At 49.5% G+C, this 22,579-nt stretch overlaps 1 protein-coding gene across 1 annotated transcript; it reads left to right on the forward strand.

Moving 5' to 3' along the window:
- Positions 1-1,525: 1,525 nt before the first annotated feature.
- On the forward strand, positions 1,526-17,062 carry COMP (cartilage oligomeric matrix protein). The gene is made up of 19 exons (XM_009995069.1): positions 1,526-1,601; positions 3,746-3,831; positions 5,853-5,904; positions 8,035-8,207; positions 9,406-9,543; positions 10,349-10,426; positions 10,537-10,695; positions 11,526-11,630; positions 11,793-11,900; positions 12,364-12,523; positions 13,538-13,656; positions 14,009-14,061; positions 14,455-14,648; positions 15,037-15,215; positions 15,422-15,470; positions 15,747-15,943; positions 16,087-16,259; positions 16,384-16,523; positions 17,016-17,062. Exons 1-19 carry the CDS (start codon positions 1,526-1,528, stop codon positions 17,060-17,062), a joined length of 2,286 nt encoding a protein of 761 aa, XP_009993371.1.
- Positions 17,063-22,579: the final 5,517 nt, after the last annotated feature.

Raw genomic sequence — 22,579 nt, forward strand, 5'->3', positions numbered from 1 at the left:
ATCCCTGAGGTCCTTTCCAACCTGGCATTCTGTGATTCTCTGCTCCACGCCAGACAAGCCAAATTACACAAATGCTAACTCAGTAACACATGCAAATTAACTTTCCTCTCAGTATGAACTTGCTGGGTGCAGGAACGTGTAAGATCTGAGCTGCAGCTCTCCTGGAACACAAGACTAATCACAATTATTTGCTTATTTGAGTGAACATGCACCCTCACCAGTGCCTGCTGCACCCAGGGACCTTCAAATCCTGTGCCCAGCCACAGGGATGGGAAGTTTTTTCCTGAACACGGGAGGTCTGAGGTCAAGAGGAGGAATAAAATCTTCATGTAAATACCCAAGGAACCTGCTCTAAAACTTGAGAGACTGAGCTACTGTTTCCTGGGGCTTTCCTGCCTGTCCCCCCAAGGGTGTTGGATGATCAGCACTGACAGATCTCACAATCAAACAGTGAGAAAGTGTGAGCAAGAATTTCACTGGTCTCCAGACCAACCTTTTTCACAGGTCACAGTTTAACTTGCAGTTTCCTTGAGGTAGCAGCATTAAGATTTTCTTTGGGCAGGATAATTTTCTTTGGCTGCTCTAGATGGATTTCTCAATCCCCTCTGTGTCTTCTGATGGAAAGTGCTGGATTGGGACTGACTGATGGAAAATGATGGATTGAGACTCATTGCTTCACAGGCAAGAAATAGCAAAGTCCACCTTCCTTTCATGCCATCCCTGCTGCTCTGCATCCTTCCTCTGGATCAGCCTGGTGGGAGGTAACTAGAACATCAGCCCCTAAGGGCTGGGACATTTATAGAATCATAGAATCATGGAATGGTTTGGGTTGGAAGGACTTGAAAGATCATCCAGATCCAACCCCCCTGCACAGGCAGGGACACCTCCCACCAGCCCAGGTTGCTCCAAGCCCCATCCAACCTGCCCTTCAGCACTGCCAGGGAGGGGGCAATTTGCCTGCTCCCTCTCTGAAATAGGATGTGACAGCTCCTCTTTGGAATTGGGAGATGATTCAGTAATTCACCCCCAAGTGTGAGTGCTGAAACTGTCTTTTGGGAGGCTAAAGAGCCCCTTCTGAAACCCTAGTGAAGTCCAGATGTCTCAGAGCTTTCATGACCTTGTGAGCAGTTTCAGAAGGAAAATCTGTGAGGGACGGGGCGATGAATCATCCGTCTGTCCTGTGTCCATGAAGAAGAAATAAAAACCCCCATCCAAAAAAAAAAAAATCCATTTAATTCTGGAATTTTCTGACCTATTTTGGTGCAAGCTGGTCTAAAAAAAAAAAAATTTAAACTACCCTGCTGATGAGTTTCTCATATTGTTTACTTTTGTAACGTTCTGTGTGGACCAGCAGCCAGCAATGACGTCCACCCCTCACCCAGCATCAGAGAATAAGAACTTCAGAGGAAGGAATGCAACTTCATAAATAGCAAACCACAGCCCCTAATGGGGAGCAGAGGCAAACCTGCAGGTTAAAAATTCGTTGCAAGAGAAGCCCATCCACCCACTCTGCCTGCAGCCCGAGATGGTTTCAGCTCTAGCGTTTGCTTTTCTCCTCTGCCTCTCTTGTCCTTTTGCATCATGTCAGCAGAGAAGGGCAGGTAAGTCCCTTTCATTACATTGATATTTCCTGCACTCCTGTGTTTTCTAGACTCCTGTGAACGTGCTGTTTTGCAGAAGGGAATGAGGAAGAAGGTAACAACTTCCACTGCAGCCCAAACGTGATGTTTAGGGCTTTTGTAGCTCCATATGAAACTTGAAGCTTCACCCTGTAGATGTTCAGTCCTCAGTTGCCCTCCTGAGTAGTGAAGGTTTTTTTTAAGGAATTTTGTTGTGTTTTGTAGTGACCTGCAAGTGAATCTGCGTTTTGCATGTGATTTAAGTTCAAAAACCAGATGATAGAGGATTTCCTGTAGCAGGATCCTGGGATGGTCTCTGCCTGGGCAGATATTGCCCAGGGAAGCCCCAACTTCCAGGAATGCAGCCACGTTCATGACAAAAGCTCCACTTCTCTGAAGAGCTCACTCAGGGAATGCTCATCTCCAAGAGGATCTGTGAGATCCAAGAGGATCTGTGAGATCCTGCAGACTCAGGCTGTGCCCCAAGAACCCAGCTGTGTGCTCCTGGAGACAGAGTGAGTCCCCAAAGAGGGATGCACAGCAATGGAAATGCCTGCAAGTGCACAGGTTTCCTTTGGAAATCACCCCTGAGGGGCTGAATCATCATTCTGGATTGGAGTAAATAAATAAAATTTTAAAAAAACACCCCAAAGTTTTATTTTAAATTACATCTTGCTACTAGGGATGGAAAATTCTTTGCAGGAAGAACGGAAGCTGCCTGAAGCCTTCATGCAGAGCTTATTCAAAATCTCTGTTTGAAGTTAAAAATGAGATGCAAGCTCCTTGTTTCAATAAAGGAAGAAATGTCACTTTAATTCAGTCTTTCTGTCTTGGAACGACACATCTGTGGGGCTTTCAATTTCATTCCCAAACCAAAATGTACTGGAGAGGTTACAAATATTCGAGACCTCTTGGTTCTGTGCAGGGAAGACCTGAGGCTCATTTGTCACAGGAGAATCACAGAACCATGGAATGGTTTGGGTTGGAAGGGACTTTAAAGATCATCTAGTTCCAACCTCCCTGCATGGGCAGGGACACCTCCCACCAGCCCAGGTTGCTCCAAGCCCCCAAAATGCTGAAGTTGTTGCACTAAGTCAGTGGCAGGGGCTCAAATCCTGCCTTTAACACTGGCAAATTCCTCATGCCCAAGGAGGCAGCCCCCAAACTGCAGCAGATTTCCCCCATTTGCAGAAAAAACCCTCTATTTAACTCCTCATAAAGGTTTGCTTGCACTGTAGGCAAGGTGTGACTTGTTAGAGGACTCATTAATCTAGATTAAAAATGAAGAGAACTGAGGTCGTGCTTTCTCCTGGCAGACAGGATGACACCAGAGCTGAAATTTCTGTCCCATTGCTTTCAAATGGTTCAAGTTTTCTTAAATCTTCTCAAGTCTAAAAACAATGAGCTACTTCCATTCATTCTTCCTGAGAGTATAGGCTAGATTTTTAACATGTCTCAAAGGAGCAGACAAGTCTAGAATCCAGCAGATGGGAGGGAAAGGTCCTGTTAATCTGCCTTAGATGACCTTGTAGGATGATGTACATCCCATGTTCAGCAAAGCTGAAAGTGGATTTTGCACGGATGAGCAGATGGATCCTTTGTGCCTCAAAACCACTACATGGAACATGAAATTGCTGCTGCCCAAAAAGATTCCAGCAAGAAAAAAGTCTGTACCTTGAGGAGAGGTGAGGCAGTGGCTGGTGTGCTGGTTCCACACGTTCGGAGCTTGGCAGCACGTCTGGGATAGACTCAGCAAACAGCCTCATCTCAGTGGTGCCCTTCCCAGCAGCTCCCACAGCTCTGAATTATTAATTTGCTTCTTTTGGCAGCAAAACCTTCCTGTGTGTGAACTGCAGAGGCCCTGCCAGCTGAGCAGCCACCACAGCTGCCAGGCCAGTTTGTTTGCTGAGGGGTAACTGATGCTCACTGCCTGCCCAGAGCAAACTCTACCCTGCGTGCAAGTCCCTCTTGATTCCAGCAAGTTCCCAGTTAGGAACTGGCGAGACACTGGTGTGTGTGTGGGGAGCCTGTATCTTTAATATGAAGCTGAAATATTGAATAATATCAGTTGGTTTGCACAGCTAATGGTTCTTCTGTGTTTTTCCCAACCTTTTTGGGTTTTTTAGGAGTTGAAGTTGGGCCAGAGATGCTGGAAGAGATGAGACAAACCAACCGTGTGCTGATGGAAGTTCGGGAATTGTTGAAAGACCAGGTAGGTGAGAGAGGGTCCCTGCTCCTTGGGTGCTGCACTGGAGGGAGCTCAGAACCCTCTGCCTAAATGCTGAGCTCTGGCCTTGGGGGAGCTGCTTCTTGCATGAAGTGAAACAGCAGAACGATCGTGCTGCAAACCAGAACCCAGGGGTGGTCTCACATCAGGGCTGGAATTCTGCCCCCTTATCCAAGGAGAGGGGGCTCTGAGGAGAACAGGCAGGCACACACAGTGGGGACACATTGAACTGGAAAAACAAGTCATGTTTTCCTTGGTTTTGTGGGCTCATGAAATCAGCAGAGAGTCCAAACTTGGGAGATGGAGGAGACCTTCCAGCCATCCATGAGGGTCCTGGAGAGGGAAGCCACATGGAGTCTAAACAAGCTCTGCATTCACTCTTCCCTCTTGTTGTTCTACTCCTAAGCCCTTCTGGCTCTGGCAATTTCTTAGGGAACTTGGAACTTCTTGGGTGCTTAGATCTCTTCCCATTTTAACGAGGAGATGCTGGTTTGTCTGGTCAACTCTCTTTTCAGTACAGAAAAAGGTCCCATTCTCCCTCCAGCCCCCGGGGAGCTGAGGGCAGCAGCCCTGCCAGGCTGGGCAGGCAGACAGGTCCCCGTGCCAGGGCAGACTGGGCGGCCTCTCATCTGCAAAAACATCTGCTGCATTCAGCCCCTCTCACATTTCAGGCTGCTGCATAAATACCCAGTGTTTACTGAGAATCAGGTCAGACATGGTTCCTGGCAGCCTCCAGCAATGATTTCCAGTGTTCCCTTCCAGCTTAGCCCTGTTTCTCCACACAGGTTTTCTATTTGTTCCTTCCCTTGCTTTTGCCACCTCCTTTTTCATATTTTATTTTTTTTTTATCCATGGCCTTTTTCTCAACAGCACTTTCAAGAAAACTCTTCCTCATAAGACAAATTTGCATGTAGGACTGGAGAGCCAAGGTGGCACTTCATCATTTCTTAATCTGTGCAAAGGTTTTCTAAAACTTACTTCTCCTTGATTCACCATCTTGGGATGTTGGCAACAAGGATGGCAAAAGGCAAACCACTAAAAGGCCAGATTCAGCCTCCTGAGCCAAAGGCTGAGGGACTCCTGGCACAAAGGGAGCCCTGATACTCATCAGCACTGCTCCAAACTCCCTGCTGCTCTGCTCTCTGTCCCTGACTTCTAGTGGGAGATGTTCTGGGGGTTTGGGTTGGATCTATCTGTTTTAATTACCCAAAATACACGACCCCAGGGTGTGTTGGAGGGAGGAGAGGATGTGAAAGCTTACTTTTAGCCCTGGGAGCTGGCTGGGAGACATGAGTGGACACTTTTGTCAGAGTGAAATTACTTAATCATGGAGACATAAAGTCCAGAGGGTGCAAGAAGGTGGTCCTGAGCATGGGCAGGTAGCTGGACAGTCAGGGTCTTGCAGGGAAGAAGCCTGCTGGGATTGCTACCCAAGATGCTCATGGGGGAACCTCCTCCTGAGTCAGGCAGTGCCTGGCCTGCAGACACACACCTCTCTAGAGCTGCCAGCTCAGCATCCTCTAGAATACAAGACCCAAATAAAGTAGATTTATCTCTGACACTTGTTTCTGTGTACTCAAGTCAAGTGTTTCCTGTGTCTGTGGCAGGACAGTTATCAAGATAGTCTGCAGAAACCCCACAGCAGGGAGTCACTGAGAGCAGGGAACCCAGCCAGCTCAGCTTCCAGAGAGTCACAGAATCCCAGAATCCCAGATTGGTTTGGGTAGGAAAGAAAATTAAAGATAATCCAGTTTCACCCCCTGCATAGGCAGAGACACCTCCCACCAGCCCAGGTTGCTCCAAGCCACATCCAACCTGCCCTTCAACACTGCCAGGGATGGGGCAGCCACAGCTTCCCTGGGCAACCTGGGCCAGGCTCTCACCACCCTCACGGGGAAGAATTGAGCTGTGCAGCCCCAGACCCTGTTTGCTGGCACTGGGGCTGTTGGTTTGTGTGGGAGCAAAACTCAGCCTTTGGCTAAGTGGTGGTTCTTGTTTTCTTCCAGATTAAGGAGATAAAATTCCTGAAGAACACAGTCATGGAGTGTGATGCCTGTGGTGAGTTCCTGAGCTGAGCTCTATGTTCAACTGCCTCCTCCAAGTCCTCCATACCTCTGTGTCTAAACGAGTAGTAACATGCCACCTGTGACCATGACCCCAAAGGAAACAGCTTGTCTGAGAATTAGCGAGTGTCACAGCATCTAGTTCAATGTCACAACATATACTGTGTTTGTGACACTTTTTTGTCCCCACCACATTCTGCACACATGGACCAGTGTTCTGTGCTGTTCTTGTGGTTCAACAGCTTCAGCTGTAACCCCTTTCCTGAGCATAGGGTGCAGAAGTAGCCTTCAAAATCTGTTTAGAAGCCTTAAAAAGCTCCTTTACTTCCATTGCTTCTGAAATAAGCTTTCTGGGGGGGTTGTGACACACCAGGCTGTCCCTCCCGGGGTAGCTGTGCTCTGCAGCTGCCCAACCACGTCTCCTAACAACCCAGCCCGTGGCCAATGTTAGAACTGCCTGGGAACTGGGTATCCTGTGGGATCGAGCTGGCTACTCCTGAGCTGCAAGTGGAAGAGAACATCACCCCCAAGAGGCATTGCTCTGCTATTCCTTCTATCCTCATGCTGCCACTATCCAAGCAAAGAGGCTGTTTACAGAGGATTCAGGGAACGGGGTCATAAATTTTCCCATATAAATCTTGCCCTTTGCTCCCCAGTAAATGTTTGGGGTTGTTTGTTGGTTTGTTTTGTAGACTGGGACTTACTTCCAGTATCTCTGGCTTTCAGAAAGCATGGTTCTTGGAGGTGCTGTTATTTGCCAGTACACTCAAAGGGTGGAGCAATAACCATTCCTGTACTTGGAGAGATTGCACTGCTGCTGGAAAAGAGATTAGCCAAAGCTTCTGGGACCTGCAGCACAGAAATACATCCACCCTCAGCAATTGTTTTAATAATTTCCTCATAAAACTGTCTGAACTTTCTGTTACTTGATTTCTGCCTTCCCCACTTGCTATTCTGCTTTATATAGACTCTTCTCCTCACTGTAGAATTTAAGCCTCTTTCAGTCAAGCCCTGAGCAATGTGACTCACAGCAGTCGCGTGCTGCTCTCATGGCTTCTCAGAAAGAGAAGCATGAAAAGAGGAGACCTTGTTTTGTACTGAAGCTGCTGGTGGCAGAGAGTTGTCTTTTGTTTTAGACATTTTTTTTTCTAGGTTGGGCTTTTCAGCTGGAAAAAGCAGGAGCAAAAGGTGTCCTTGCCACTTAAAGGAGTGGGTATGGAAGACTTGTGACAAATCTAGTTTCTGGGAAGGATTATTCACTCTTGAATGGGCCTTCAGAGAAGTTCTGTGTCCCATATTGATGAATTTTGCATATTCTCCTGTGCTGTGGGTCAGGTCAAGAGGATAAGGACAAAATCCTGGCATTTGGCCTGAAACTTTCAGGGCAGCTGGTGTGCAGTGATGTGGGGACAGGGATGATGTGCTTGGAGAGCTGCTAAGCAGGCCAGCAACAGCCTGGGAGATGGGTTAGAATTCCTTACCCATCACCCACAGGACTTAATGACCACCTAGCCCATATTGCTCCATCCCATCCCAAGTGATGACTGTCCCAATAACAGGCTGATTCCTCCTCTGCCAGGATGGAGTGAGGATTCCCAGCCCTGTCACACATAACGTCACGGCACGAGACCCTCGGGTGAGCCTGATGGGAGAGTATTCCTGCCCCAAACAAGGACCTGTGGACAGGGCTGCCTTCTACAGCAGGGGTTTGGGCTGGCAGCCCCCTCCCAGGCTGCCCAGATTTAAGCCTGAATGGGTCTGTCTGCTCTAGCTGGGTGCATGAGCCCACACCACCAGCTCTAGAGGAACCAGGGAGAGAACTGATCTCTGTGGAACTCCAAAAGCAAGGGCATCACACCAACACGGAGGCACAGGAGTTTTGTCCTGGGAGCTAAGACTTCTGGGGCTTTTTTTTAATTATTTTTTTTTGTCTGCTGTGACTCAGAAATCCATCAAGCTGCTGTTTCTGGCTTCATTTTTCTCCCTCTATTTACAAAACAGAGCCAGAGCTGCCCAGCCCTCAGGCTGTGCAGAGGCTTCCCAGGCATGGAGCACAGACACCCTCGGAGAGGCCAGATCATAGTCTGTGGCAGTGACATCTCTGAATGTTCCTCCTCTCCCCTAGGCATGCACACCGAGGTCACAGGCCCTGCCATCACCATGACACAGTTTAACAGATGCCTCCCAAATCCCTGCTTCCCTGGAGTTACCTGCACCGAGACCGGCACCAGCTTCCGCTGCGGACCCTGCCCCCCCGGGTACTCGGGCAATGGGACCCACTGCACGGATATCAATGAGGTAAAAACCAAGCAGGACAGGCTGGAAGTCACAGAACTGCCTTGCTGGTCTTGGGAGTGCTGCAGGTTTGTCTTGGAGTTATAAAGACAATTCCCCTGGGAGCTGAAGTTCCAAGAGAAACATCGTTCCACTGGGCTGGGTCCCACTCTCCCTTAAAGCACCTTCCATGGTGGGTTGATACCCAGCCCAGCACGGCATCTCCTTCTGAAAGATACACAGGCTCAAAGAAAACACCTCTTGTGGTTTGTACCACACAGGAGGATCAGTCTGGAAGGCCAGAGCAGCCCCTGTTGAGCTGATGGCTGGCGAGTTGTTAAGAGATAAGATTTATTATGAGTGGAACAGAGTCAAATGCTTCCCAAACAGCCCTTTATACAATAAATCTCACCACGCTGCTCACATTGCTTTACTTCTGCCCTTAAATCAAACCTTGCTGGGCAGATACTATTTAATTTTTTTTTTTTTCTTAGAAAGCATGGCATTCCATTGAGTTTACTCTCTGTGTGTATGAAATACTCATTTTTGTAATTAATTCTGTGTGTCCAGAACACTCCTTAGCTCTGTGGTTCCCAAACCCTTGTCCTGTTAGTCCACCAAGTGTCCTGCAGGGCCATGTCACCTCTACAGCCTTTTAGTTAAAAAACCTGCTGAAGTTAAAAAGGTTGATGAGAGATTTTCTGTTAAGACACCAAAATGTGGGAACTGCAGCATGAATGTAATGGATCTGCCAGGACAGAGGGTAAGAATCCAATGAAAATTAAATAAAGTGTTGGAGAAAATAAAGGAAGCATTAATCATGGCTTTGGAAAGACAATTCCTTCCCAGAGTAGTAAACAAACAACTGCTCTTGTCTTTCAAAACCAGTGCAAGAAATTATCCAGTTCTCTGGATTCAGAGACTGCCAGGAAGGAAAGTGTGAAGTGAAGCCAGCTCTTTGCCTGGGCAATTGATGTGACCTGAGAAGAATTAGTCCTGAAAGTTGATTTGTTTTACTTGTCTGCACATACTGAGACTTGGGAGAACACCCGAGGTGGGGACGCTGCACTTTCCAGTCGCGAGGAAAGCCAGGAACTTCTCTGCATTTTTTACCCTTGCAGTGCAGCTGTCCCCCAGCCAGGCTTGCTTTGGGAGCTGCCTTCCCAGCTGGGCTGGGACGAGCCCCCCTCTCAGCTCTGCACACCCTCTCTCTTGCCCACAGTGCAACGCAGCCCCCTGCTTCCCGAAGGTCCAGTGCATCAACACCGCCCCCGGCTTCCGCTGCGACCCCTGCCCGCCTGGCTTCACTGGGCAGCTGGTGGAAGGGGTTGGACTGTCTTATGCCAGGGCCAACAAACAGGTGAGGCCCAGAAACTTTTCTGTCTCCTTCAGAAACCGTTAACTCCTTCCCTGCTCTTTCATCGTAATTCCAAGGACTTGGAGCCCTCGTGGAAAAAGGGGAGGGAAGTAGGAGCTGCCTGCCCTGTGGCAGTGGGAAGGCTGGTGCAGTGAGGGACTTCCAAGGATGTCCCAGCACAGCAGCAAAGCAACCTCCACTCCAAGACCTTACTTACCCCTGCTGAATTTGTGCTGGGCAGAATGGCTACAGCCCTGACACCTTTGTGGCTGTGAAGCCAGCCTGGGGAAACCTTCATACTGGGACACACAAGAGTTGATGCAGCTACTGCCCCCCCCACCCCTGCTGCTTCCCTGACAGCTACAGACAGATTAAAATTCAAAACACCCACCAAAACACCTCATCTTGCTATGGTTTATAAGAATCTATCACCCAAAGCAGGAGTGGCATGTACCTTGTGTTATTTAGAGAGCTGCTAGCAGGTCACAGGACACAGTCTTTGACCTTCTTGCTCCATTGACTCTCCTCTGTCCTTTCACAGTAAGCAGATACTCTGACAGATCAGCTCAGAGGAAAGCTGTTCTGCCAGGCTGAAATCTCTGGTGACTCCAGAGGGTGAACAGCTTCCCTGGGCTCTGGAGTGTTGCTGGGATCTGGCTCAAGCTTGTCTGAAGGAAAACTGAGCTGTAGGCCCCAGTAAGGCTTGTCAGGGGCTCAGCTTCAGCACCTGGCGATGCCCTAATTCTGTGAGCTCATGTGGCACCTGCTTAGGAGTGAAATTAATGGCTCTTTTGTTCTTCCTGGGCAGGTCTGTACTGACATCAATGAATGTGAGACAGGTGCTGCCAATAATTGTGTCCCAAACTCCATCTGCATCAACACACGGGTAAATACACTGGGAAGCCTCATATGGATCTTTCTTCCCCGGGTTTTGGGGCCTGCAAAGGTTTTCTGGGATCCCTGTTGCAAGTAATTCCCTGTTGCTTTTCCTTTCAGGGATCCTACAAGTGTGGGGCGTGTAAACCTGGCTTTGTTGGTGACCAAGTGAGTGGCTGCAGGAACCAGGCAGTGAGACGCTGCCCCAACGGAGAGATCAGCCCCTGCCACGAGAAGGCTCAGTGCATCGTGGAGCGCGATGGCTCCTTGTCCTGCGCGGTGAGCGCTGCTCCTCCTGGGCTCTGCTCCTCCTGAGGGGGCTCTGCTCCTCCTGAGGGGGCTCTGCTCCTCCTGAGAGGGCTCTGCTCCCTGCCACAGGGCTCTGCTCCCCACCATGGGGCTCTGTTCCCTGCTGTTGGGGTCTGCTCACTCCAATGTGGGTCTGCTTCCCACCATGGAGGCTCTGCTCCCTGCCAGGGGGTTCTGCTCATTCTGATGGGGGTCTGCTCGCTCCAGTGGGGGTCTCATCACTGCCACGGGGGCTGCTCATTCGGGTGGGGATCTGCTTGCTCCCTGCTATGGGGGAATCCGCTCACTCTGCTCTCCCGTGCACTGTTCCTGCTCTCCTGGGTCTGCCACTGCCCTCTCCTGGAGAGCCTGCCTTCCCACACAGACCTGCTCTGCACTAACACCTCAGCCACGGCAGCATTTTTGGAGCTCTCAGAAGTGGACTGACTGCTCCTGGCACCTCAGATCCACTCGTTTGGTTGGGTTGTTTTCGCCTGAAGCTCTACAAATGTGTCAGTCACGGAACATCACACGCAGCTGAGCAGGGAGCAGCACCGTGCAGCACCCTACTGGGGCTGAGAAGTTTTGCTGCTACGTGTGTCTCTAACCTCAGGAACAAGCAGAGAGCTTGTATCTGAGCTATTCCCAACGCCATTTACAGCACAACTGTTTCTTCCAGACATTATTTCTCCCGCAGAGGATTGTTTACTGGGATTTGCAACGTTTTGTGCTGGTTCTCACGTAAAGCCTTCCATTTTGGAGGCAGATGGCCATCATGGGACTCACCAGCAGCCTCATGTGGTTCATCTGCTGTCTTCCAGTGCCTCGTGGGATGGGCAGGGAATGGCTACGTCTGTGGGAAGGACACGGACATCGATGGGGTCCCTGATGAGAAGCAGCGCTGCTCGGACAAGAAGTGCCGCAAGGTGGGGTGTGGTTGTGTCCTGTGTGGCTGGAGACAGTTGATCTGAGGGTCATTCTGCTGTCAGGGCAGGATTGGGTGCTGGTGAGATCCTGCCCAACCTGCAGAACGTGGCTAAATGACACACACAGCTTGCTGACAGGCCCTGTGTTACTCTTCCTCTCAGGATAACTGCCTGACTGTCCCCAACTCTGGCCAGGAGGATGCAGACAGGGATGGAATTGGAGATGCCTGTGACGATGATGCTGATGGAGATGGGATATTAAATGCTGAGGTTTGGTTCTAAGACTCAAGCCCTGCCACACCTAAATGTACCCCAAGGTCCTGCACCTTTAATGTGAATGTCGAGGACCTGCAGGTCCCAGCAGGTAGTGGTTCCTTTTAAACTGGATGGTCTGAAGACTAAAAACAAGCAGAAAGGAGAGAAATCCAAGCACTGAGGGGACCTGGTTTAGCAAGGGGAGTTGGACTCGATGATCTCTAGAGGTCCCTTCCAAATCTGACACTTCTGCGATTCTGTGTACAAGTCATGGTCCCCTGAGAGTCCAGGAGTCTCCCTCTCACTTGGCCAGGCTGGAGATATTCCCAGCGGCACTGGGATGCCCTGGCTGGGCAGCGATGAGGCTCAACCGGGAGGCTGCAGAGGCCGCTGGCGTCTCTGAGCAGCTGAGACCTTGATCCGGTCCTCACAAGCTCAGTGCCAAGAGTGTCCCCTCAGCCAGCCCCTCCTCCTGCAGGACAACTGCGTGTACACCCGCAACGCCGACCAGCGCAACGCGGACAGGGACAACTTCGGGGACGCCTGTGACAACTGCCGGCAGGTGAAGAACAACGACCAGCGCGACATCGACGGCGACGGGCGGGGGGACGAGTGCGACGACGACATGGATGGAGATGGTGAGAGCAGCTGGAGACCCCCCGGGGCAGGTGCCAGCCTTTCAGGGGCTTGAGCTCTGCAGGACTGGAGCTGATTTCTGAGGGGATGAAGCCCAGCTCAGGGCTTGAGCTGCCGAGATGAGCAGCCCAGCCAGCATCCTTCACAGGTCAGCTCTTGCAGGGTTTAAAGATCCATCTTCAGGATGGTGCTGACAATTTGTATCAGCTCTCTTACTGTGCACCTCCACATCAAACCCGTGTCAGGCTTCAGAAAGATGCACCAAGCAAACAGATCTCAGTCCAGACAAGGACACCACTTTGCTGCTGCCATTTAAAGTCAGGGAGCAGTGTGGGAATATCCAGGTTGTCAGCAGCTCCTGGCTTGAGGCAGCTTGTGGCAGGGCTGTCTTCTAGGGGGGAGAAAAAAACCCCTGGCTGGGTTTAGAAACAGTCTGTGTGCTAATGATGCTGTATTTGCACAAAGCTTGCTTTTAAAAGCCAGAAATCACAACAACTTCTGCTGGCGTAAGACACGTATTTACTTACAGAGTATTTCCAGTGCATCTAGTGCTGTTTGGGTCTGGCTACATCCTGCCAAGCAGCTCCCAGCTGGCACCATTTCTGGTGTAGTAGGTAAAGGCAGAGAAGTGGGAAATTAAGTCACACAGGTCACCAGTTAGATTGTTCCTGTCTTGTCTCAGGCCTTGGAAAGGTGCTGTCTAAACATGTCAATATGTCTTCAGTTTTTTACCTGTCTCTAAGTGCAGCTGAGGACTTCTCCTCTCAGGTTCACATGCTCAGACACCCATTGTGCTGCAGTCCAGACTATGCTGTAAGATCAGTTGCCGCTGATCTCTTCCATCCTCCATAGCTGCTAGGATGGAACTTAAATCCAAAGTATGTAAAATGTCCATAAACATCATAATTATTGCTTTAGTACATGAATTCAGCTGTCCTATAAGAGATTAAGAGATCTTGCTGCACAAACCTGCACAGCCGTGTTGCCTCGATGGTTCCACTTTGCCTGTTTTACAGGGATCAAAAACCCCATGGACAACTGCAAGAGAGTTCCTAACCCTGACCAAAAGGATGCAGATGGTGATGGAGTGGGAGATGCCTGTGACAGCTGCCCAACAGTCAGCAACCCAGACCAGGTAGGCAGCACTTCCCCTTTTGCAGCCTTGGGGGTTCATTTCTCTCGGGGCAGTGCTGGTGTCACCTGCTTGTGCTGTGCACACCTGGGAACACTCCACAATTCCCTCTCACAAATTTTAGCTCCATCCTGCAGTAGGACAGTCCAGCCCTTCCTGGGGCACAGAGGAGTAAGGCAGAGTGGGAATGCTGCACTCTGGACTCCTCTCTTCTTGCTTTCCCTGGAAATAGAGCTGCTTGAAGAGGGAACTCTCCCACCATTGTTGCCTGTGTAACAAACCCCTCTCCTCTTTACTGCCTGATCCTCCTGTTGATCGCTGCAACGTTTAAATGATTATTGCTTTATTCTTATAGAAAGACACTGATCACGACCTAGTGGGAGATGTTTGTGACACCAACCAGGACAGGTGAGAGCTTGCTGCAAAAATTGTGCTTAGGTTGCATGAAAGCTTGGGGATGGAGTGGGAGAGGGCAGGTGTTGGCAGCTCCCTGATGACCTGGCTTGGCCTTTTCCCATAAAAAGAGAGGTTAAGGGAGGTGGACATTTCTTCAGACCTCAAAAAAACACTTGCCCCAAGGCTGGTGGAGGTGAGGAGGTGACAGCAAGCACTCATGGAGCTGTTCATAGACACTTCTGATCTATTATTTGTGTCACTAACACCGCACGACTCTCTAAGACCAAAGTCAACACCTTGTGCTGTCCTTGTGGAGGATCCCAGCTCCTGGAAAGGTGCTGTGTGCTGATGTCACAAGCACGTGTCAGTGCTTCTCAGATCTTTACCTGTCATTTCCTCCCCCAGTGATGGGGACGGGCACCAGGACTCACGGGATAACTGCCCAACAGTGCCCAACAGCTCCCAGGTGGACACGGACAATGACGGGCTGGGAGATGAGTGTGATGATGATGATGATGATGATGGGATTCCAGATGAGAAACCTCCAGGCCCTGACAACTGTCGCCTTGTCCCTAACCCTGGTCAAGAAGACTCTGACGGTAAGGGAAAGTGATGGGGGTTCTCCTGTGGGTATCAGTTTCATCTCTAGAGATAGACAGGAACTGAGATCTCCTCAGTGCTGACTTGAGAGACTACTACATCATTTTCAGGTCTCAAGTAACTGGTGATATCAGGATCATATTTGGGACAAACTTCTCTTCCAGAAGGGTCTACACTTTGAGTAGTTTCTTCTCTTGGCTGCAGGCAAGAGACTTCTTTGCAGGGTTTTCTCTGAAACTGACTTCAAGGAAGAGCTACCAGTGCTCTACACACCTCTTAACCTTCTGTAGACATGGCCACCTTAAATTGTGCTAGCAAAAAGCCAGGTGCAAGGGGTAGGAGGAATTAATGAAGGCTTGTTCCTCCTTTCTGCTGTCGTGCTCTCAGGTGATGGTGTGGGGAACCTCTGTGAAGATGACTTTGACAGAGACATGGTGATCGACAGGATCGATGTGTGCCCTGAGAATGCAGAGGTGACACTAACAGACTTCAGGGCTTTCCAGACTGTTGTGTTGGACCCAGAGGGTGATGCACAGATTGACCCCAACTGGATTGTCCTCAACCAGGTAGGAGACTGCTCCAGGAGGGGCTCAGGAGCCAGGTGGGAACAAGGCTGAACCAAACTGGAAGCAGTTTTCATTAAAAGGCTCTGCAGGATGAACTAGTGTCCTAGTCCTCCAGTGTCACCGTTGGGTCCCTCCCCCTTGATCACCTCAGAGTGATGTGGGCAGGTTTGGAGCTGTTCTAATGAGCCAACATTCTTCTTCCTCAGGGCATGGAAATCGTCCAGACCATGAACAGTGATCCTGGCCTGGCTGTAGGTGAGGCACATCTCTTTATCCCACGGGAAAATGATCCCTCATTAACTGTGTACTCCCCAGTGCAGCTTCCTCAGGTATTTCAGACACTGCTTAATGGTTTCATCCACCTCCAGGGAAAACACTTTCTGTAGTAGGTGGAGTCTCCAGATTTGGCTTCACAAAATCCACCTCCCCCATCTGAGTCTGGAAATCAAGGGATTTTCATTTTGTTTTGGAAAGTATTTTAGAGTATTTTGAAGTACCCTTAGAGAGCATTTGTTGTCCTGCCCATCACAGGCTACACAGCATTCAATGGAGTGGACTTTGAGGGCACATTCCACGTCAACACTGCCACAGATGATGACTATGCTGGCTTCATCTTTGGCTACCAGGACAGCTCCAGCTTTTATGTGGTCATGTGGAAGCAGATGGAACAGACATATTGGCAGGCAAACCCCTTCCGAGCAGTGGCAGAGCCTGGAATTCAGCTGAAGGTAAAGCCACCATGGAAAATGAGTTCAGTCCTGGGGTTCTGCCTTGGTCCTTGCTATGCTGCTTGGACACGGGCAGGGGGGCAGGCAGCTTGGCCCAGACAACCCTTCAGCCACACCTTTTACCAGCCTCTTCCTCGTGTCAGGCAGTGAAGTCGAAAACAGGCCCTGGGGAGTATCTCCGGAATTCCCTCTGGCACACGGGAGACACCACAGACCAGGTGAAGCTGCTGTGGAAAGACCCTCGGAATTCCGGCTGGAAGGACAAGACGTCCTACCGCTGGTTCCTGCAGCACCGGCCTCAGGTGGGATACATCAGGTGAGGGGCTCCCAGGTTCCTCTGCAGGCTGAGTGGAGGCTGGACACAGAACACAGACACCTGTAGCACAGTCCTGGGGTAAAGAGGAGGAATGATGTCTGACAGGAGCAATTTCCATCTCTAGAGCTCGCTTCTATGAAGGCCCTGAAGTCGTAGCAGACACTGGAGTTGTCCTTGACACAACCATGCGAGGAGGACGCCTGGGAGTCTTCTGCTTCTCCCAGGAGAACATCATCTGGTCCAACCTGCGTTACCGCTGCAACGGTGAGTTAGCTGGGAAAGGGGGACAAGCCACTTGGCTGCCAAGATGTGCCTCTGTTCTTGGCCAGCCCACAGACAACTGCAACAAGACGCTACAGAATCAGTTTGGTTGGAAAAGACCTTGAAGATCATCCAGTCCAACCCTTAACCCAGCCCTGCCAAGGCCACCACTAACCATGTCCCTCAGCACCACATCTACAGGGCTTTGAAATCCCTCCGGGGATGGGAACTCCACCTCTGCCCTGGGCAGCCTGGGCCAGGGCCTGACAACCCTTTGGGGAGAAGAAATTGTTCCCAGTATCCAATCTAAAACTCCCCTGGGCAACTTGAGGCCACTTCCTCTTGTTCTATCACTTGTTCCTTGGGAGAAGAGACCCATCCCCACCTTCCCACAACTCCCTCTCAGGGAGTTGTAGAACACGGGCAAAACCCACACAGCAGCTTACTCTTGTTTTTATTTCTGGCTCTACTTCTAATCTTTCTCATCCTCCTCAGACACCATTCCAGAATACTACGAAACATTCAGAATTCAGAAGGACTAACCTCCCATGTAAACACCTCTCCAGCCAAACTAGCTTTGACACCCCCGTGCTCAGCTGCCCCTTGCTGGCTCTGCTCTCCTGTGCCGCCCCAGGGACTTCTCTGGCATCTTTCCCACCACAGCAACTTCCTCTAGAAGCTACAAAACCCAGTTGGAAGGGCAGAGGGTGTAGACAGCAAGTGTGAGCAGGAGCCTGTGCTGCTGCAAACACTGGTTCTCTACACTCCATGGAGAAAGATGTGCTGAGGAGCTACCTGTAGTAGCTGGAATTGTTCTAAGTTTAGCATGGATGATTCCCAGGAATCTTCTCCCTACTCCAAGGCTCTTGAGTGTGGATGTTGTTCTCCTTTTCAAGACCTACTGCAAAGCAAACCCAGCACTAGTCTGGAAAGGACATGGAGGGCAGCCTATGTACAAGCTGATCACAAAACATAAAAAGAAAAAAATCAACCCAAAAAAGCACTTTAAGGAGAGTGTCTTTGTTCTGGAAGGTTGGATAATAAATACTTGGAATGTTGGGTAATAAATAAAAGACTTCTCCTTGGTCACGTGCATGTTGCTTTTTCCTCTTGTGAAACGTGTTTAATCCAGATGTACAACAGAGAAACCCTCACGAGCTGCAAGCCCAGCAGAGCACTCAGCTGAACCCCAGAGTGTGCAGCACAAAGGCAGGGGCTGCTCCTCCAGCCCAGACCCCACTCCAGTCAGGCTGTGGTCAGCCTGGGAAATCCCAGCCCTGCCCTGCTGGAACTCCTAGCCTCTTCCAGCTGAAGAATAACCCTGCAGCATTCCAGGGTTACTCCAGTAAAAGCCCAACTCTGCAAGATGCTGCAGGGAAGCAGTTCATGGTCATTATCCTGACACCTGCTGATGGTTTCATGAGCTCCTGCCCATGTGCTGCACTGAGCAGTGCAGCTTCACAAGCTGGTGCAAAGTTCCTCTCTAGAACTCTGCTGCAGGACAACCAACCACATGGTTTGTTCAGAGACAGCTCACGTGCTGATCACAGCACCTGAACATCTCCCTTCGCCATCATGAGACTGTCATGAAAACAGCCACTACATTTTCTTTCCCAACAGGCAACAATGTAGATGAGACAGTCCAGAGCACAACATCCCCTACACAAAGTGGCCTGCAGTACTGAGAGGACCTTGCATAGCTTCTAAGAAAGTGATTCCCAAGTGGACATGGCCAGAAGTGGCTGGTGGCCTGGGGCAAGCAGGGATGAGCTCCCTCTGACTTGTGCTGGACAGTTGGGTGCATCCACAGAATCATCCTGGTTGGAAAAGACCTTTATAGTCATCAAATCCAACCAAAACCCAACTCTACCAACGAATGACCCAACTTGGCCTCACTGCAGACCTGCTCAGTTCACCTCACACAAAAGATCCAACCAGGACACTTCCTCCCAGCACTCCCATCCCTCAGGTCCAAACACCAACTGCTGAGGACCCTTCCCCACAGACAAAATAGTATGAGAAAAAGGTGAACTCCACTCAAAAGAGCTACGGAAGAACAACCCAAGCTGAAGGAGTCGATCCCTCAGCCCCAGCTGCCTTGGTAGCATAAACCTTTTTTCACCCTTGGCTCCTCTTCCCTCCATGACCAACCTACCACACGATTATCCACCTATGACAACCTAATCAGGCAAGTCTGAACATTTACACTCTTAATTTTCTCTCAAAACTCCAACAACTCTAACACAGCCAGACCCTCTGGACCCCAGGGAGCTCCAGCACGATGAGGCAGCCCAGAAACGTGACTGAGGCTTGAGAAAAGCCATGACAAGTCATCCCACCATCACCAAGGGGCTCAGGGACTGCTTTTCTGGAGACAGCTGAAATGTCAAGGCTTATCACAACACTTTGCATCTTTTAGATACATCAGCAGTTCCCTCCTGAAGAGCAGAGTTCCCCTTTCACAGCTGCAAGAAGCCAGCTAAGCAAAATAATTTGATTTTGCTGTTTCTTTACAAACATGAGCTCTGAAAACATCCATAGTTCCAACACTGAAAACCCTCAGTCAAAAAACAAACAAAAGACAAACCAAGCTAAGGAAAAGCTAAGCAGCCAGAGACAAAAACATTTGAACTTTTATTACATTTCATTTACAAATAATGCAAAGATACAAAGACAAAAGCCTTCACACAAAAAAGTAAAGATTGAAAAGAATGTACATTTAGTTGAGCTGCTTTTTCACATCATTTCTGATTGCAAACACTTAAAGCCAACTTCAGTTTTCCACTTTACCTAGAGAAAAACACAATAAATAGAACTTTTATGTCGCAGGGACAACTTTTCCAGAGTTCCTGTGCCACCAACACTGTAGCTGCAGATAAGATTGCATATATCAGTGAAATAATCCACAAATTACTTGAATAGAAAAAAGTTTAGCCTGTAAAGAGCAGTATATTATACTGTCTCTGAAAATGCATAAATCTGCCATTTTTCCCCAAGCTCAGAGAACACCATCAAGTTGTTTGTAGCTGCCAGTCTGTGAGAGAAGCTGCCCAAAGCAGCTGGATTTAAATTAAAATCCTACCTTCCCTTCACATTGAACTTCCACTCCTACCAGGAATCCTTCCACAGCTGGGGGCTCCATGAAGGCCAGAAGAAAAAGTATCTAAAAGTTCTAATTCCTCCCCAAAATCAAACCTCTACATCTACAGCCCTATTAGTTAACAGTTGACCGAAAGATGAAGATGATATTTTAATTACTACTCTATTGACAACCAAAGAGGGGTGGGTGTGCAGATGGTGAGTTTATACTCTCAGTTCTCTCCCCACTGTGCTGACACTCATGCCATGAATATTCAGGACCCAGGAAGTAAAGAACCTTTTGTTTAAGCAAGCCATGCACCCCCTTGACATTTTGCCCCATAAATATCCTCATATAACTTTTATAGTCATCACCTACTCTGCAAGAACAGAAGCTTTGCCTATTTATCTTCTCTATATTTAATAGAAATTCCAAAATTAAGCCAAGCTTCAGCTTTTCTTCTCAAACAGCAGATGTGGCATCAGACAGAAGCAGGGATATGGGAAAGCTGCTCCTTGCTTCCTCCTGACAAATACCCAGAGCAGACTTTGTTGAACTAAACAACTGCCCTTGGTGTGGGAGAATTTAACTCCCTTTTTAGGAGCAAGTTGAAGCCTGTACAATTTCTGAAGGAAAACCTGGCAACTCCACCACTCCAGTTGCAGCAACTGGTTCTTAACTTCAGTTTGTAAGTGAAAACCTTCCACCCCTTTTGTTCTAAACCCCAGGATAAAAAAAAAAGTTGGACTGAATAACCCAGAGGCCACACACAAATGAACTGCACCCCGTGAGCACCAACATCTCCTGAGAGCCCCCGGCACACACAGTGCTCTCCCAGGACACCCCTTTGTCCTTCCCAGCCCCTGCCCCACCACTGCAGATACCCATGAGATTCCTCACAAACACAAACCTCTTGCTGTCAGCTGAAGCCTCACCCAAGCTTCTCTCCCCCAGTCATGACAATTCCAGCTTCTTGAGGGAAAAGCTTCCCCTGCGCCTCGAGGGAAGCGCCGGCTGCAGGGGGATGAAGCTGCACAGCCCTGGGACTGAGCTTTAAAGATTGAGCACGATTTGCAGCTGGTAAAGAACAATTTTACCAAGGCAGAACACACGTTTCCCTGGAACTCGGTATTTTCCCAAGCCAAAAATCTCCAGAGTGATTAAAAACCTCTCAGCCTCCTGGCAGAACAGGGCACCCTTTGGCTGATTTTCAAGCTTTGTCTGCATCCGGCTGGAACTACATTTGATATCAAACATTGACATGAATCAGAGCTCTTAGCCCAGCAAATTTCTATCCTGTGTCTGTGCTGTCTCAGAGACTAGTGGCCCCAGATCAATCCCCTCCTTCCTCACACTATGAGGCCTCAGATCCCAAAGGACATGGTAAATACCAGCTTGGGAGACATTTCATGGAATGGTTTGGGTTGGAAGGCACCTTAAAGATCATCTGGTTCCAACCTCCCTGCATGGGCAGGGACACCTCCCACCAGCCCAGGTTGCTCCAAGCCCCATCCAACCTGCCCTTCAACACTGCCAGGGATGGGGCAGCCACAGCTTCCCTGGGCAACCTGGGCCAGGCTCTCACCACCCTCACACTCAAGCATTTCCTCCTCATGTCTCACCTAAATCTCCCTCTTCCAGCTTTAAGCCTTGTCCCATCCCTCCCTGCCTTTCTCCAAAGTCCCACCCCAGCTTTCCTGGAGCCCCTTCAGGCACTGGAAGGTGCTCTAAAGTCTCCCTGGAGACAAGAAACTCAAAGCAACCAGAAAAATCTCAAAGCAATCAGCTCCCAACAGCCAAACCAACACTGGTACCTTCCTGTGAAGGTCCACCAGGCCTATCCTGACAGCAAACAGCTGGAGATGGGTCAAGAACTGGTCACATTTTTCCTTTTGTCTCTTAAAAAAAATAATTGTATGTCTCTTGCCACATGGGTTTTCTGCCCCAAATTATGTTGCCTTAAAGCTGAACTGATTACTAAATTAAAACACAATGAACAAAACAAGACCTTTGTACACACGGGAAAGCACCAACAGGACAGCACTGATTCTGCAACAAGCAGCCAACGTACAGCAGAACATTCTACAGGGGGCATTTCCCTGACTGCCCTGCAAATACTTAACAGCAACACTGGAAGTAAGAAGAACCAAGAGAAACCAAAACAACTGTTATTCAGGCATTTCCCTGCCTGCCACATAGTTACGAGATGACATGTGCAGCCTCACAGCAGCAAGAGGTCAAGGTGGTTCCAAGGAGGTGCTGGGGGCAGAACACAAGGAGGGAGAAGATGCTGCCCAAGTTCTCCAGCACCCACCACAGGGGCCACTGCTGCTCCCAGACAAAACACATGGAGGCAGAAACAGATTTGATGAGTCAGAAACCCGAAGAGGGAAGGATCTACATCTGCTCCAAACACGCAACTACCATGGATGCCCCGAAGCACCACACGGGGGACAATTCCCCACCCATGGGCCTCGGTGGGTGCATCTCAGCCTGAAAAACAGGGTACAGGCACCTGCTCCTGCTCTTTTTTTTCTCTTTGGTTTCGTTGCCTGTGACCTTCAGAAATCCACAGCCCTCCGTATTTCCCAAGCAGGAAACCTGCAGCAGACAAGGAGCAGTGGGATCCTCTCCCCAGCCTTTGTGCTGCCCGTTTTTGGCCACTTTGGAATCAACCAGGGAACCACTTGGGTTGAGGTGACACAAGAAAGGCTGGTCCAAGACAACCATGTGGGATTTCTTCCACAGAAACCAGGACATGTACAGATGGATGGGAAAGGGTCAGACAAGGCTCTTTGGACTCTCTACACAATCACCACCGTCTCACTGTCCTGTAAGACTCAAACCACTTTCCAGACGAGCGCTCTGCAATTAACACATTAATCAGCTGCAATTTCTCATCTGGATCCTTTACACCAAGGATTTGCTTCCCTTTATCCTTTCAACTACACACTTTTCCCCAGCTGCCTCACGAGACAAT

The sequence above is a fragment of the Chaetura pelagica genome, unplaced genomic scaffold (assembly GCF_000747805.2).
Source record: "Chaetura pelagica isolate M959 unplaced genomic scaffold, ChaPel_1.0 scaffold463, whole genome shotgun sequence".
NCBI lineage: Eukaryota > Metazoa > Chordata > Aves > Apodiformes > Apodidae > Chaetura > Chaetura pelagica.